Raw genomic sequence first — 18,275 nt, 5'->3', positions numbered from 1 at the left:
ACAGACTCGCTACATTGTGACAGTGCTCGTTGTCACCTTCAGAAGTTTTCTTATCTTCCTTACTTACTGGCTCACTCACACACTTAATAGACTCTTTCCTTCTCCTGCACACTTTTACAAAATGCCCTACAATGCCACAATTGCTACACTTTTGCATGGCAGCAGGACATTTTTTGGTAAATGCCAAATGTTCTTTACTGTCACAATGTTAACATCTGGTTTGATCTTTGGATTTGGAATCTTTTACACTGTACTTAGATGCTCAATTTCGAACAGTGGCATAATCTTTTGCATTCTGTTTTAACACCCTAGCACACCTGCTCGACATCTCAGTTTTTTTAACAATTGCCAACACATCATTTAACGCAAAATCACCACTGACCCGTAAATGCTCCTGAATGGCTAGATTCTTGGCGTGCATCACCAACAGGTCCCTGATGAAATTGTCTTGTAATACACCAAATTTTCAGTCTAAAGGTCATTTCTTTACCTCTGCAATGTACTCTTCCACTGATTTGTTTTTCCTTGTTTCTGTTGAAGGAACTTGTACCTGGTAATACCAATGCAAATATTTGGTGTATAGTACCCATCCATATCCAAAATTACAGCCTGGAAAACATTCACATCGTCCATTACCACCAATTTTGTCATTTGGAAGTGGAAAATATTTTTCGTCTACTGCATTCCCAAGCAAATAGATCTCCTTAAACCTGCAGTTCAATATATTCTCTGCTACCGCCGTCATCTTCAGCAATCGACCCTTGCATTTACTTGCATACGTCTTCACTTGGATGCCATTGAAAGTTATATGAAGAATATGAAACACTTGTCGTTATTCAGAATCTGTCATCAAGGCGTCATGGAAGGACTCAAACAAGTTATTCCACCCAGGGTACCTCCTCACCATGTGCGGAACATTAACATTATCCTTACCAGAATGATGAGCTTTTCTTTTGAACCTCTACATTTGTGCCCATTACAATTTCTTTCCTGAAAAGTTGCTTTCCTTGCTGATATCACATTTTTAAGGCATGTTAGCCAATTGAAGACCCTAGAAGAGCCTTTCGTTCTGGTTCAGTAAGACAGGATTGGCTTAGAACCAACCCTAAATTCCCTTTGAAAGTGGTTCCTCCATTCCAACTCATTCAAACCATTGAGCTCCCATGCTTCTTCGCACAGTCATACTCTGTGGCAGAGAGGGCCCTTCACACCCCTGCTGTCAAGTGTGCTCTCATGTATTACATTGATAGAACTGAGCTCTTTTGCAAAACTCAACAACTTTATGTTGCTTTTGCCCTGCCACATAAAGGCCAGGCTCTTTCAAAAGCTGGCATAGCTAGATGGATGGTCAAATGTTTTCAAAACTGCTGCATTACAGCTTGGAGGAATTTCCCTGCTCTGCCCAGACAATATTCTACTTGCAAAAAAGGAGACAAGTTCAAAACTAGACTGCAGGATATTCCTTATTGCATGTTGATTGGATTTTTTATTGTGGAATTGTGGAAAAAAGGAAAAAGTAGCAATTGTGATTTTGAGTAGCGTCGGTGTGCCCTTTGGCAGATTATGACCTCCTTGTCAAGAGATCACTTCTATTGATTTGTATTTGTGGATCCTAGGCTTCAGTTCACAACTTGTACCAAACTCTTTAATATATTAACTTTTACCTATGCCTATTTTTGTTTAAGGGCTTCACTAGACAAGGAAGCGTGTTTTAATCCCATTAACATTGATTATATTTTTCTCATTGTAGCGTGGCGATAAATAATCCTGACGTCTCTGCTGAAAGCTGCACTGTTTCAGAGATGGAAGAAGTCCCTCTAGGTGAGTTCTGTTGCATGGAGAATCTTTAAAGCACATTAATTCTGATGGATACTTCTAACCGCATATTCCTCACCATTAGACTATTCGCCAGGCACCAGGCCATAGCAATGCTCCGGTGTGCTGGTAAATGAAGCTGTGCAGCTCTGTTTTGATCTTGTCCCATGCAGTAAATGATGGAGCGGAGCCACATATAGATGCCACCCCATGTAACAATGTCTGTTCTTTCTTTCAATGCCTTGAATTGTGGATCTAGAGCTCTGCTCTCTTTTCTTTGGTTTCACACATTCTTTCAAAAATCATTTATTGTTTCTAAGGGAATGGTGCCCCCCAACGAGGCCTAAAGGGTTCAAACTGTGCCATGACTGCCAGAAACTGGTGTTGGTGTTGGCTGGCTGATGAGGGTTATGAACCTGAAACCGGTCCCAGGATGCTTGTTTCCGGTCCAGGGAAGACATGGCTTGGCAGTTCGGGCTGGACTGTTCCCATGAGGCACAGGGTCAGACTGATTTGCATATGGCCATGTCGGAACTGGAGTGGTGGAGTGAGCTAAAGAATGATTATGGATTAAACCCAGATCAGTTGACTGGGGGTGAGTGTTTGATTTGCTCAAATGCTCCGTCCACCATCCCTTTTGGTATCGCTCAGGTCTCTACTAGGGCCTGTCGGGCTGCTCCCCATTCCCCTAAAATCTGGGGACTCGTGTGGAGATGAGCCTCCAACCTGCACAACCCCAGCTCTTGCTTTTGTATACCGCATTCTAGTTGTCGCACGCCATAGGTTGTCTTGATAGAGACTCCCCAGAGGACAACCTTCATGGTTTCCAATTCCACTGCCCTACTTGAGGTCGATCCCCAGTTCTCCTCAAAGTAACGAGTCAGCGTTTCAGTGATCACTGCAACAAAGGGGGGGTCCATGAACACCTCTGCACACAATCGCCAGGAGGGTATTTCCAGACATTCTGGTTTCCCCCACAGACTTAGCAAGACTGGGGAATGATCTGTGATATATCTAGGCAAGTACGTTATCCCATCCACCTCTGAAGTGAGGTCTAATGACAGGAAGAAGTAGTCAAGCCCGCTGGAGGTCCCTGTTGCCGGCGTACACACGAAAACGTTATTTTACTCGGGTTGCAATTCCTCCACACATCCCTCAACTGCAATCCCTCCCTGAGATCTTCCAAAGTCTCCGTCATCCGAAGCTTTGTGTTTGCGTGTGGGGGTTACCTATCCAACGTTCCACCCACCGCACAATTCATGTCGCCCGCTACGATTATACCCGCGCCCAAATGGGGCACGCCCACTGTCATTAACTCATGGAAGAAGGAGATACAAACATTATTGAGGGCCTATATACTGAGAATTCTCAATTCCCTCCCATATAGTATACCATGCAGAACCACATACCTCTCCTCCGGATCTGTTATGTGATGTAAATATCTGAGGGGAATCCCTGGAGCTACCCATATCAGTGTCCCTCTTGCAAAGCCTGAAACATTTCTGACTCATATTTTAATCAAACTGATAAGTGCGACGGTGATGATGTGGATGATTTACCCCCACACAATGATGTTGAGGAGGGTGAATTATTGGTTGTATGGATTAGACGCTCAGCTGAGGTCCTGTACCTAAAGCTGGCTTCAATTGAAGTCAAGACAAATGCACTTACTGAGGTTTTGCACCCTTGGCCAGTCCCTACTGAGACCTTACTTCCATTTAATAAATGCCTGATTGATACCCTTACGTGTACTTGGACGGAGCCTTGCTCTTGCCCACCTGTCAACAGGCAGGTGGCCAGTCACTACAGACTAGCGCAAGGCAACCCCGATTTTCTTATGCGGCACCCAACTCCAGAGAGTTTAATGGTTCAAGCTTCTACCAGCAAAGCAAACCCTAATGCATGCCACACAACCTCTCCAGATAGGGAGTCAAAAAGGATACAGAAGTTCTGTAATCAGATGCTCTCTTCCTCCAGCTTGGCATTGTGTTTAGTCAATGCATTTTACCTACTAAGCCATTATACACACACTCTTTTGGGACAGGGCCAGTGTGATCTTGATGGCAGTCCCAGAGTAATTTTGAGACTCTTTGGCTCAAACCATTCAAGACGGCCAGGATGCGGTAAAATATATCCTTAGAGCTGGCCAGGATACTACTGACTAATCGAGGTGCATTGTATGCCCTATTTTGGTGCCTCATTGCCACATATGGATGTAATCCACTGGCTTTTCTTGAGACAAGCAGGTGTATCTAATAGAGATGCATTTTTATGGGACCTGTCTCTTTTGAAAAAAGTCTGTTTCTGCCCACCAGTGCTTTAAAAAAAGCAGTACCACAGTGCATTCCATGTCTTTTAGCCCCTGCCCGACAGTTTCATCAATAGCATAACCCTTCAAAGGCTATTCCAGAGGGCTGCTGTATAGACACCTCAGCAGTCACCCCATACCTTTCATGGCTGGGGATCAAGCAAACAACATGCAAGACACTATGGTTCCACTCAGGCCTCCGCTCCTGTAGAATTAGCCTCCAAGCCATTTTAGATTACCTTTAGTGGTACTCAGCCACACTGGCACACTCAGGCATTTTCTTACTGGGTGGCAGGCAGTGGCTGATCCTCTGCTAAGGTGGAGGATTAGCGCCCTACTGCTTTTTTACAGTGAAAGACAGAGAAAATAAAGTGATATTAACTCGCGGTATTATCATTTTATTTTCTCTTACTTTCACCCACAGATTTGCCTGGGTGAGCATGGGCAGGGGAAGAGTGTGTGTACCCTTCTAAAGTGCGCAATGACTGCTTGACGGCCCTCTTGGGCTGCCCAAAACAGTTGTGCGCTCTTCGCATGTTCTCCGTGCAGGCTGCATCACAGCCTACGCGGACAACATGCTCAGGCCTCCAGTCAGCGTCTGAGCACTGAAAAACGGTGCTCAGACAAATCACAATGCTGCAAGGCAGCATTGTGATTGACTGACTGGGAGCCTGGGTGTGCTTCCTGTGGCCAACTCTGAGCAAGGAGGGACTACGGAGGGGGTAAAGGCGAGTAAGCGGCAAAAAGGTACATTTTTGTAATTTTTATTTTTATTAGTTTCAGAAACACATATTGCGCATAGCATTAACGTCATACATTTTGAAAGAACTAGTTCAAACGAACAATCCGTGGGTATCCAGTCTTAGTGCCCAATTGCCCTCCAACACAATTAAATTTGTCGGTACAGATATTCAATTAATACATGCAGATAGACAGTGCTTTATATCTTCACATTCTGATAATGTTTGTTGGTCCTTAGATCTCAAATATTGCAACAGTGGCTCCCAAATGTCTTTGGGTTGAAAAGGGGCAGGGAGTTCTTCTGCATACAATTCTAGGTTCTCCCTACAGTACACCAGATCCCTTATCCACTTGTCCGGCAGCGGAGGAACTGAACTGTCCCATCTCATCGCCACCCTCCTCTTGGCCAACAGTAATGCAATTCCAATAAACTTGCCAATTGGACCTTTCGGAGCCGGAGTGTAGCACAGCAGACACACCTGTAGGTACAATGCAGGGTAATAGTCGTCATGGTTTGTAGTCTGTGTAGCACCTCCACCCAGACCCCAGCCACCTGATTGCATTCCCAGGCAAGGTGCCAGAAGTCAGCCCCCTGTGGCCCACATCGTTTGCACGTATCATTGTGCCGAAGGCCATATTTATGTAGCTTCAGTGGTGTGTTGTATGCTTAGTGCAAGAATTTAAAATGAATGATGCGTAAGTTACCGTTGGACGTGAATGCGCTAGTTACCTGACAGCGATAGTCCCACTCCTTTTGTGTGAGCTGAGGGAGGAGTCTATTATTCCAGCGATCAAGGCTTCTGTCCGTGCTAATAACTTTCTCGTCTCTTGCAGCCCTGTATAGCTTGGTAATCAGTTTCTGCCATGTGGGGCTTACTAGGAGCGTCTCTAAGGTTTGCAATGTCTGTGGTTCATCGGGAAAGGTATGGTAGTATGCCTGTATCGCTTTCTTAAGTCGTAGGAATTGGAATAAAAATAACGGTGACATGTTGTGTATATATTGCAACCCATCTATTGTGATGAAACTACTATTTGGGTAGAGGACTTGCATTTTGTCTATGCCTACTGATTTTAGGGCATGCATGGCTCCTGCCTCCTGTGTGACCGATAGTGCTGCATGTCGATCTAATGGAAGCATGGGGCATATAGTGGGAGCTTTGCCGTTATCCGGCCCAGTGCCTGCCAGGCTGCAACCGTGGTATCTATTGTATTGATTTCCTATATGGGGGTACCTCTGTGTGAGTATGACAGAATGCATCTTATTGGAATCGGGTGTGCATCCCCATCTTCAACCGCTACATGAGGAATGAATTCATGGTGCTGGTACCAGTAGTATGAAAACTGCGCTTGAGTGCATAGATAGTACAGATACATGTCTGGGACACTAAAGCCACCTTTACCATAGTCCAGTATAAGTGTATCCCAGCTCACACGGGGAAGCTTGCCTCCCCATACCAACCTCACCAATAGTGACTGTATGGTTTTAAGAAATTGGTGAGTCTATTTTATGGGTATGTTGCTAAATAGATATAGAAATCAGGGCAGGACCGTCATCTTGATACGGGTATGCGGTCAGCCAATGATAGCGGCATCCTTGATCATCTGTCTACTTGTTGTTCCAATACTGTGCAGGCAGAGCCATAGTTTTCCTTAATGACCATTTCCGGGTCGCGATCAATCCATATCCCCAGGTGTTTTGCTGGGTCAGATCCCCACTCAAGAGGAAACTCCAGAGCAGTAGGCAGGGGCAGTAATCATGGTCAGAGGTACTTTCACCGATTTGTTCCCATTGATGCTGATCCCCGAGAGGCGCTCAAACCTAATATACTCATGCAGGATTGGAGATAAGAACGTTTACGGTTCCCTGATAAAGAGCAACATGTCGTCAGCATAAAGTGATATGCTCACCGGACGATGGGCAAATCTAAGGGCCGCATCCCTATGCCGTTGCCTGATGACGCTGACCAGTGGTTCCAGCATAAGGGAAAAGAGCAGCGGTGATAGAGGGCACCCCTGTCTTGTGCCTCTACAGATCCTGATTGGTTCTGATGTTAGCCCATCAACCCGGACGCGCACTCTTGGACCAGTATACAGTAACCGTATCCATCTACTGTAGAATTCAGGGACCCCCATGTGCTGAAGTATTTGAAACATATACCCCCATTCGATGGAATCAAAAGCCTTGGCTGTGTCCAGCATCACTGCCTCAGCCTGAAGCTTAGAGTGAAGTATATGGAACATTGCGAAAATTGTTTGCAAATTGTGTGATGTGAACCTGTCTGGAATAAATCCAGATTGATCGGGGAGAACTAACATCGGCACTAATGGTTTGAGCCTCGTGGTCAGGACTTTTGCCAACACTTTTGCATCAGTATTAATAAGTGACAATGGGCGATACGATTCGCAGATGTGTGACGGTTTGCCTTTTTTTTTTAACAAGGTGATTATTAGGGCTTCTCTTAGCGATGGCAGCAGTATTCCCGACTCGTAGGCTTCATTGTACATACCCAACATATCGGGTGTGAGTTCATCTGCAAATTCCTCATAGAATTCACAGGTGAGGCCATCGGGCCCTGGTGCTTTCTTGTTAGGCAATGATCGAATTGCCTCGCAGATATCAGCGGCCTCAATCGGTTGGCAGAGATATTTGTGTGTCCTACGGATAACCAGGCGGTCACGACATATGCAAGGTAATTTTCTAGCTCCTTGGAGTCAGTTACCCTTTTGGAGGTGTACAATTCTGCATAGCATGTGCGGAATGTGCCGCAATTGCTGATGTGGAACAGTGATCCCCCTGTGTGGTCTGTGAATTTTGTTATGATTTGACGGTCTGTTCTTTGTTTGATCTTGGAAGTCAGATTTCATCTGGGTCTGACTCACTCGCCATATGCACGGGCCACGTGTCTCTTAGATAGGTAACGTACCTCACCAGCCACCACTTCGTTATACTCTAGTATGAGATCTTTAATACTGGCGAGTGTTTGCGTGCATGGGAAAGTCTCATAGTCTCGTTCAAGCTGCTCTAATGTGTTTTCCACTCTGGACAGTTGGGCTCGGAGATCCTTAAGTATGCCTGCTGTTGTGCCAATATGTTTGCCCCTGATAGTGACCTTGAAGGCCTCCCAAAGTGTTGCAGCACTGCTCAGCGACTCTTTATTTAAATCAAAGTATTTGACTATAGCCTCCCTGATCGTTTCAGTGAATAGAGGATCAAGAAGCACCTCTGATCAAAACCGCCATGTAAACTGATGGGGGATGCTAAATAGGATTCATAGTGTGATTCTAACGGGGTTGTGATCAGACAGTGTTCTGGGTAGCGTGTCTATTGTGGACACCCATGCATTAGTACTCTCACTCACCAGCCAGTAGTCCAGCCTTGACCTACTGCCGTGAGCGATCGAGGTGTGCATTCCCACCAGCCTATTAATGTTACGTATTCTCCATGCATCTACAAGACCTAGTTCAGCCATCCCATTGTTTATAACCTGAGCAGCTCTGGGTGAATGGCCACCACACCCACTGGATTTGTCTTTGCTAGGGTCCAAATGTGTATTAAATTCCCCGCCCCAGATAATTTCAGCGCCAGGCCAGTCCCGTAATACATTAAATATGCCCTCAAAAAAGCCAGGCTCGTTAGTGTTGGATCCGTATACATTGACTATGGTTATAGCTGATCCAGCCAATTTGCCGTGTATTATAGCATATCGTCCCACATCATCCGTGCAGGATTTAATCAAAGTGAACAGAAGATTTTTCTTTACAAGTGTGAGCACCCCTTTGGCATATGTTGAGTAGGAGGACGCCAGCCTGTACCCCGCCCACTGCGCATCTACTTTTGTTTCATAGTGCTTTGTCAGGTGCGTCTCCTGCAGGAGTACTATCCTGACATAATTTCTGTCCAAATAGGCCATTACTTGTCTAATTTTTGGGGGGGAATTCTGCCCTTGAGCATTCCACGTCATGCATGATATCTGCTCATTAAGTAGCACTGTCATGTTATACCGTCGTGAAATCTGCTTTTTGCATCTTTACAGTGGAGTGAAATATAGTTCAACATTGGTATCAAAGGATCACATTGAGCCATGTAAAACAGTCCCCCGTTACTCCACCTCTCATGTCCACCCCCACCCACTTCAGCACCCCCAACTTACCAAAGCCATCACTTAAACACAACAACAACCACCAAATACAAGGTACAGTAGTCATTAGATGTGGGGTACACCCGTGGGGGAGCGCAGGAGCACCTTTAGCCTCCCAGGTAAAAAGGGAGGTGGCTGAACAATGTAAAGAAGTTACCCGCTTCTTGTAGATATCTAAACTGAGGAAAAGACATAAATGTGTTCCTGCTTGCGGCATCAACTACGGTGCGTGTGTTACAATTGAATTAACTTACAGCCATTAGGATATCGGGAGGCATCTGAGCGTGACCCCCTTTTGTATATACACAGAGCAAGAGGGAACATGGGGTCATATGTATCAAAAACCATATTTGCGATTCTCAAATAGCGATTTTTTGAGAATCGCTATTTGAAAATTGCAAAACGGGATGTATTTAAAAATTCGCACATATTTTGCGAATTCTTAAAATTCCATAATTGCGATTAGCAAATTGCGAAATCGCAATTAAGGAATACCTTCCCATTCATTCCTATGGGCCAGGAGGCCCATAGGAATGAATGAGAAGTCATTCTCAAATTGTGATTCGCAATTTGATAATCGCAAATTCAGAAAAATTTCAAAGGTGCATGGATGTCATGATGACCTCTTGATGCACCCCTGAAATGAGCATGTGTGCGCATATGGCGCACATACATGCCATAAGGGCATGAATGTGTGTCACATGGCACCTAGAAAAATGCCAAAAAGTGCATTTTTTTAAGAAATCGCAAAATACCACCAACTTGAAGTTGGTGGTAATGTGCGATTTCTTAAGGAGAAATCGCACAACTTGGGTGCTTGTTACATAGCATTTAAGGAATCGCAATTTGCGATTCCTTAAATGCTTACGCAAAATGAAGGATTCGCAAAATTAGCGATTCCTTATTAGTGCGATGCGAAAAAGGCTCATACATCGAGTTTTGCGATTTTGTATTCGCAAACGCTGTTTTCTTGCGAATCGCAGCGTTTGCAAATACAAAATTGCTTGATACATATGCCGCCAAGTACCAATGGGTTTGTGGTATCAGCATGTAAAGTATGAGCACTCAGCCAGAGCAACCGCAGACTTAGTGTATCCTGGATTAGTCCTCTTCTTCTAGTGTGCCAGATTTTTCTTGACTGCGACGCCTTAGGGCTTTAGCATAATCCATGGCCGCTTTAGGGCTAGTGAAGATCCTGAACTTCCCCTGCGCACCAATGCGCAGGCCGGGTAGAGCATAGCTTATGGAACACTCTCCGCCAGCAGTAGCTTCTTCATCGATTGGTACTCCTTCCTTGCTGCTTGGACTGCGGCAATGAAGTCCGGATAGAAGGCCAGATTATTTCCTTGGTAGTTTATGGTGCCCTGTTCCCTGGACATGCGCAGTACTGAGTCTCGATCCCTGTAGTTCAACAGACGGGTGATAATCGGTCTTGGTGAGGCTCCGTGGGGTGGGGGGGGAGGTGAGCCGCCAAGGTGCTCTGCCCCAAAAATCTCATGTAGCATCATCTCAACACAGGATTCCAGTCTCCTTGTGTTGGTTGATTCCGGCAGGCCAGTGATTCGTAATTTGTTATGTCAGGATCAGGCATCAAGGTACTCATTCTTAGCTTGAATGATGGCGAGCACCTTTTCCATGTCGAGAGTCTTGGTGGTCACTTCTAAGTTATCCTCAGCGTCCGAGATGCATTTTTTAGCTTCGCCTAACCTGGTGATGTGTTTATCTAGTTTTACCGACATAAGGTCCATCCTGATATTAAGCGCATCAATTTTTCCATCTATAGACTGGAGACTTATTTGCATGGCTAGAAGCGTTGTTTCGAGTGACGTTGAGTGTTCAGTAATGGCATCCAGCTCTGAATCTGAGGTAGTTTTCTGCTGCGATCTGCCTGGCGCACGCAGTTCAAAGTTGAGCCGGGATTTTCCTCTGTCTGTTTTCCCCATGCCTGCCCTCTTAAGTGTTACAGCAGTGTGCAGCCTAATGGTGATCACCAATCCTCACTGCCCTGGAGTGCACAACGGTAAGCTGTGGGCACATTGTTACAAGAGGAGCAGCAACCAGCATGCATGTACAGTATAGAATCCAAGGAGTGAATTTATTAACCTGCGCACGTTTAGAGCCAGGAGATGAGCAGTACAGTCACATCAGTGTGCAACCTAATGGTGAGCACCAGTCCTCACTGGGCGCTGGATCGCACAACTGTATGTAGCGAGCAACGTTGTTACAAGGGGAGCAGCAGCCAGCATGCATGTACAGCATAAACTCCAAGGAATGACTCTATTCACTTGTGTAGTTTCAGAATCCGGCGATAAGCAGTGCAGTCAGGATCTCACATCCAACCCGGCAATCACATTTTACACAAGCTGCGCTGTTTATGAAATCAGAGCTGTGGCAGTGGGATATTGTGCTAGGTTCTAATGTCTGGGCAGCTGAGGCAACTCTCCACTGTTCTCGCACCTCAGCTGCACGTCAATTGCTAAAATCAGCACCCAGTTCCTCCAGGATCACGGGCTGAACAGTGGGGCAGCAGAGGTCTTACTGAAGAGAGGCCTCTGGCGGGTCTAGTCACAGCGCCGCACTCAGAGGCATCAGTGGGAGGATATTCAGCAAGCGCTTGCAATGGTGGCCCTCCGCACCGCCTCCAATGCTCAACATGGGCCCGCCCAATTATCAGCGCTCGGGCACGGACACCGCCGGCCGTCACCGAGCCGCACGGAGCACTTGTCAAGCGTTCAAAGGTATTGTGTCCCCCTGGGAGACCTTTCAGCGCTCACTTAGTCGTCCGCCGAGGCAAGGGCACGTGGAGGGGGAAACAACCTTTCCAACGCAGTCATTACATCGCACTACCTTTACAACGCAGTCATTACATCGCAACATCCTTTACATCGCATGCCATTACATCGCATGTCACTACAACGCATGTCATTACAACACATGTCACTACAACACATTCCATTACAACGCATACCATTACAACGCATAGTTTTTACCCCTACACTATCCAACATTTACCCTACTGTTGCACTCACTGGAGTGGTAATAGTAATTTTTACCCCTACTCTATCCAACACTTACCCTACTGTTGCACTCATTGGAGTGGGAATAGTAATTTTTACCCCTACTCTATCCAACACTTACCCTACTGTTGCACTCATTGGAGTGGGAATAGTATTTTTTACCCCTACACTATCCAACACTTACCTTAAATGCAATGTAATGATATGCATTGTAATGGTATGCGTTATAATGGTATAATGCGATGTAATGGAATGCATTGTAAATGTAGTTTCGAAAAATGCGTTGTGATGGCATGCGATGTAAAAACATGCGTTGTCCAATGTGGTACTATTACTCCATCAATCTGCTTCCAGTCCATTCATTTAATTTGACAATTCATGCATGAGCACTAAAGTCTGACCCCAAACATGCCCCCCTTTGTTTGCAGATCATTGAAGAAGAGCATATTGTGTAGGTGGGATGTTTTCAATAGTTCTGCTTCCACTTTAAAACATGAATTAGCGGGCACCATTTACTTCATGCAATGGACAACTGTGGCTACACATTAGTACAATGAATCCCTCAACATTTCCAAAGTGAACAGGATCAACAGGACTTGGTCGATCGGACAGAAATTGAAATATGGGAGTAGCAGAAGAAAGTGCCATCCAGGTGTCATAAGCTGCTTTCTTCCCTCTCTCATGAAAAGCCGACATGGTGTCGCAACCAGTAGCAGCATGGAAAAGGGGCAGAGAATCACATATATCAATTCCTAAGCTTTCTGCATTACCGTGAGCTGGTATGTAGCAAAACATTTTTCTGTACCAAATGCTAAACACAATTGTTGACATTCAATATTTTTAAAAATAGCAATCGCAAGAACTACTACATCGGTATCTACTGTACGAATCATTATTTCGGAATGAACTTCAGTTGCTGCATGGAAAGAATGAAACAAAACTTATGCGTCAACTTTCTCATGATTGCAAGGCGATATCATTTCGAAATTCATAATTAGTGTGTAACTTGGAACTTCACCCTGACAGGTGACAATTACTTGCTTCCCTTCGATGGTAATAAGTTGCACATGTCCACTCAGTAAACCAAAAACCTCTGTTTTATTTTTGCCTCATCTAAAGAAACTATGCCAATCTTTGGCTACAGGAGTGTTAGATTCAACTCGCTTGCGAAGACCCTCACCTCTTTTTTCTCTAACACTTTGCTTGATGCTTTCAGTAATCTATATATATCCCACACAAGATCCAATCATTTTACATTCCTTGCTTGAGTATCTATGTAGGGTATAAAATATTTTGAAGGGTAATCAAATGTTTTACAAGACTTGTACTTAGCATACTTTCGATAGCTGTACCATTTAATATATTTACATCCACCTCTGCAGCAGTGTTGTATATATTGGTACTTTCGGCAACGCTGTCCAATAGCTGCAACTTCTGTCCTTGTTTGAATTTTCCATTCACAGATATAGATGGCCGAAAAGACTGATTCTCATGCTTGAAAAAATCTTGTCTGACACCCTATCTATAATCTAGAAAACAGATTTCAAATACTTTTTACCAAGGATAGTTTGTCTTTGGACTCAGAAGTTTTGTGCAGGCTGGTGCTGAATAATTGAAGTTTGTTCCTTGGTACGGTATCTGTAATGGGCTTTGAACACATTTGCAACACCTCATGAAAATTGGAATTATATTGCGCTCTACCAATTTCATGTGCTGTTTTCACTGATGTGATAACTGTAGCAGTCATAACTTTGTTGCTGCCGAGATTGAACAGATCACCACTCTCCTCCAATTTGTAGCAACAAGATCATTATGCTGGACAGCTTGACCTCTGGCTGTGGGTGTTGCAATTAGGTATTGTTTTAGCTTGGAACTCATTTTCAGGCACTACAGAAGACTCATTGAAGATGAAAAAAAGAAAGGAACATATTAACACATATGAATAAATGTTGATACATGTCAATAAGTATGAATATTTACATCAAATTTATAACAGATTTGAATTTAAAAGTGTTCTATGTGATTTTGGTGGCCATTTTATGACGTCATAGGCAAGATCCACTTAGAGTCTCGCTGTTATATGATTACTTGTCAAGTCTCCACTCACCTGAAATCCAGGATGTTCAATTTGAGAGATGAGACGATTGTTCTCTATACCCCAGAAACTCTATACCTGTTCGGATGTACTCAAAACACAGCTTGACAAGAATAGACTTCCTGGGGAAGGGGGAAAATGGGACAAAATAATAAAAAAAGAAAACAAACACACTTCTTCCTTTGGACCAGGGAACTTCTTTGGCGCGGACTGCAATCTAGTCAGTTACTCTGTGGACCGTATTGACTTTCTGATTTTTGGCATCTAAATACAATAAACAACATTAGCTAACACCTACTTACACATTGAATTCAGTTGTTTAAACATTAAACACGGTGCAAAAAACTATACCTTTCTTTTTGTATATTGCGTAATTCACAAGAAGCCTTATAGTCACTCTCTAGCATCTGGAGAAAAATGTCTGCAACAATGTATATAGCTTTCTGTAGTAAAACAACATGAATTACGTGAAATGCATATAGTCACACGTTCACTAATACAAATCTTTTAATGCCTTATGTCACACTTACTCAAAAAAATATGCGTCTGAATGCTAAATATAAACTCTTAATAAGATTGCAGGAATTGAAGTCCAAAGTCTCAAGATTAAACAAATATTGAGAACAGCTTGGAGATGAGTCTCTCCCTCTTGAAGTCTTTCAATGCCCAAGAAATGCGGAATGCAAACAAAAGTACCTTCATGTGTTTTGCGCACTGTTCACTGTCTTTTAAAATGTTAAATAAATAGAAATACCTGTATCTGAATTCCACGCTCTGTCTCTGCAAACAGGAGTATGCTGCAATCAATACCTTACTACTTTTCCTTTCGTTGTTTCTGGGAGGGTAGATTCCCCAGACGAATCGGATTCAGAGGAGGGAGATGTCCTGCTGGCTTGGCAACCAAAGCTCACTCGAACAGTAGGATCGGGTCCGAAAACCAATTGGATGAAATCTGCAACGCGGCAGCGCCAAGACGAGAAATCAGGTAAGTGAAGATTAGGAGGACGAGAGCCAGCGTGTCACATGGCGCTGGAGATCTATTTATAGGGCTCAGTTGGGGGGGGGGGGGGGGTGATAGGGGACGTGCATAGATGCCTGTCACCGGCTCACATGTAAATGAGCTCAGCTCTTTGCAGGACACGGGTACCTTCAACTGCAGACAGCAGATTTCAACAAAAGCATGTTTTTATGGCTTTTATCGATTTAAAAAGCCAAACAAAGTTTGTTGACAGCAGTGTGTGATTTCAGAATAAATGAGAAAGATTAAACTGAGCATTTAAAGATTATCACCAACAAAATAAACACGAACGACAACAATTATACAAAATTAGACTGGGAATGTTGCACTGAGAAGCACTGTATAATTCTATTGGTGTATATTTAATAAAATATGCGGAAACACTTACTATGCGGAAACACAATGCACAATGTTGGTACTAGCCATGTTCAAGACACGACCCCTAACATTACTATTACAAAGACGAAAGTCTGTTCCAATTTTCAGCTTTCTATCCCAAAGTGAATGATTTTCGTTCGAAAACAGCCTGAACAGCCGTACTGTTACTTATGAACACTTGCCAGGAATCTGACCGCATCTGTAAAGGTTCCTTAAGCAGAGGTCCCGCATGCCCCTATGTCAGTCACTACAAAACTATTAATGCTGCATACCTTATTGTTCAGCAGTGAAGCTTATCAGGTTGTTTCAACAAACTGCAGTTCTTATAACAGCCACTAGATGTGAGTATGAGCACACGCCTCAAGACTTGGAAGCAGCAGAAACATCAGGCTACAAGAGAAAACTACATTCTCTGGTGAGTTTTCGTCCAGCCTCTCTGAACAGCTGGATATCCTTGCAGCAGCAAATCACAGTTTTGTGAACCATGATTGAGCGAACAGGAGCTAAACTAATGTTCTGCCTCAGTGACGGAGGCAGACAAACTGCTGGAGGCTGCATTAAAGATAAGTAAAGCTAAGTAACTAATCAAAGCTTGTTCATGTCCTGTCATTGCACAACGGATGCAGGTCACACAAGAACATGGTTGAAATCGCTGCTGTTGTGAACAAAGTAAGGCTCTGCAATTTCCTGTAATCTGTCGGTTTTCCCTTCTGAAATAGACATTTAAGGGTGTGGCGCCCAGCATCTCAACATGAGCAGTGATCAGCCAATAGTGCACGAAGGTGTACAATCACAAAGCCTCTAAATGGGATGGAGGCAAGTGTGAGACTTGTTTGAAGTGAGTGTTGCAGCTGTTGAGATTCTGCTCCTCCAGTTTAAGGAGGAGGGCGTTTGTGCTGCAAGTGGGAACTGTTTGAGCTCTTGACATCTGCCTGCACCAGCACTGAGCGCCCGCTCCTCGGAAAGAAACAATTCCATTTGAAAAATGGAAATTAATACAACCTAGTGGAAATTCCAAATCAAAACATATCTTTTAAAATGTTATTTAAAAGGACACCATACAGTCGACACTAAAGGGGGCTACCTATTATTCAGCAGTGCACACTGTGCAAGAGCAAAATGTGAATGAGACCACAGTAGGCTAATAATGTATGAACAGGGATGACAGAAAGCCTCTGAAATTATGTATATCATATATATTTTGTTTATTAAAAAGAAAGGTGTTGGATAATGCCTGACCTAAAACGTTCCTGTAGTGACAATGTAAACAATGCAGTTTCTCTTTATCCAGGACAGGTCTCCAGTGCACTGTCAGATCCAGATTTAAAGACACATCTTGATTGAGGATATGGTCTCTAAGCAGAGACCCATCTAGCCATGTAACATTCCCCTACTCTACGCCAACCAAACTTAATGTAATGGGGAGCCGCGAACAACAGCCAACTGGTCAAGGGAGCCACGGGTCAGAATAGTTTGGGAACCACAGCCCTATGTGGTGTTGTGCAGCTCCAAACTTCACGGAAATGTAGGAGCGGAGCCACATACAAGTATCAGCCTGGCGCACTGACGTCAATTTCTTTCTATCTTTCTGTACCTTTCAAAGCAGTTCCAGGGCTAGGCTCCTCATTTTTTCGGTTCTGCTATGACAATTAAAACAAAGTCCAGTTTGCTAGGGAACCATGTTCCCATCCAAAAGAACAGGTTTCAAACCATGCTGTATCTGCAAAAAACAATTTTGGTCACATACCTCAGTGAGGTTTGTCTTTGGTGAGTGGGCTCAGGACCCAAGGGGATTTGAAACTGGGAGATGGAGCTGTATCTTTGCAAGCACAAGATGCAATAATAATATGAGCTACGAGAGCACTCCCACTCGACCTATGTCTAATTTACTGGTGGCTATAACGCCGGGCTCCCCATTATCACAATACATTTTTTTTAAAATTAATTTTAAAAACATTAATTTTTTTATTTTTATGTTCATTTTATCAAAAGTTAAACCAATTTATACAAATACTTTCCTTTTTCCCCACTTTTTTCTTATATTGCTATATTATGGTATACAATTCATCATTTCATCAATTTGGCATAGTGCACAATATTATTCTATGTAATTCATCATTTTATCACTTCAACATGAGGTGAGTTGTATATAATATTAACATAGACACCCCGTGCTGTGATCCACTTGACACCACAACTACTTCACATCTCATCACCACCTACCCAAGCATACTACTACATGCATACTTCACACCCATTCTGTATCCAGCTTTAATGGCATACACTTTTCTTCGTGTGAATCATGCATTGAAGAATCCCTCTTTAGTTATCCATGATTATGTTACCAGCTGGATTTCCTTAATGTCGACACACGTTTCGGTGGGTTACTAACTTTTTAACCACCTTCTTCAGGACCACTCCTATATAAATTAGTATTAAACGGAGGGTACCGGGAAATCAGAGTCAGTCCTTTCGACATAGAGTCTAGTTCTGTTTCCACCAGTACCGGAACACAACCCTCTTCTGATATTGACGTCTGACATCGAACTGACTTCCGCTCAATCTCGACCAATGTCACGCTAAGAAACTGCAAAAGCACACCTGAACACTACGCACCCTGATTCTGACCTATGCTTCTGCCATTTCATACACATCTGCAAAAACTCCATTCTATTATGGTTCTGACTCTGAGCCTGTGCCGAACAAAGGACACCCCAGGATGTGGATGATGATGATGATGGGGACGATTTCTCCCCCTTCACTG

At 43.8% G+C, this 18,275-nt stretch overlaps 1 protein-coding gene across 1 annotated transcript in view; it reads left to right on the top strand.

Moving 5' to 3' along the window:
* LOC146772769 (rho guanine nucleotide exchange factor 11-like) overlaps nucleotides 1-18,275 on the top strand; it is a 253,935-nt gene that overhangs the window by 191,940 nt on the left and 43,720 nt on the right. The window contains 1 exon segment of the mRNA XM_085637031.1: nucleotides 1,751-1,815. Within this exon segment, the coding sequence (XP_085493157.1) occupies nucleotides 1,751-1,815 (65 nt within the window).

This window comes from Triturus cristatus, chromosome 12 (assembly GCF_964204655.1).
Source record: "Triturus cristatus chromosome 12, aTriCri1.1, whole genome shotgun sequence".
In the NCBI taxonomy this organism is placed as follows: domain Eukaryota; kingdom Metazoa; phylum Chordata; class Amphibia; order Caudata; family Salamandridae; genus Triturus; species Triturus cristatus.
Note: the sequence above shows the minus strand (reverse complement) of the source record. Positions and strands in the feature narration are given on the sequence as shown.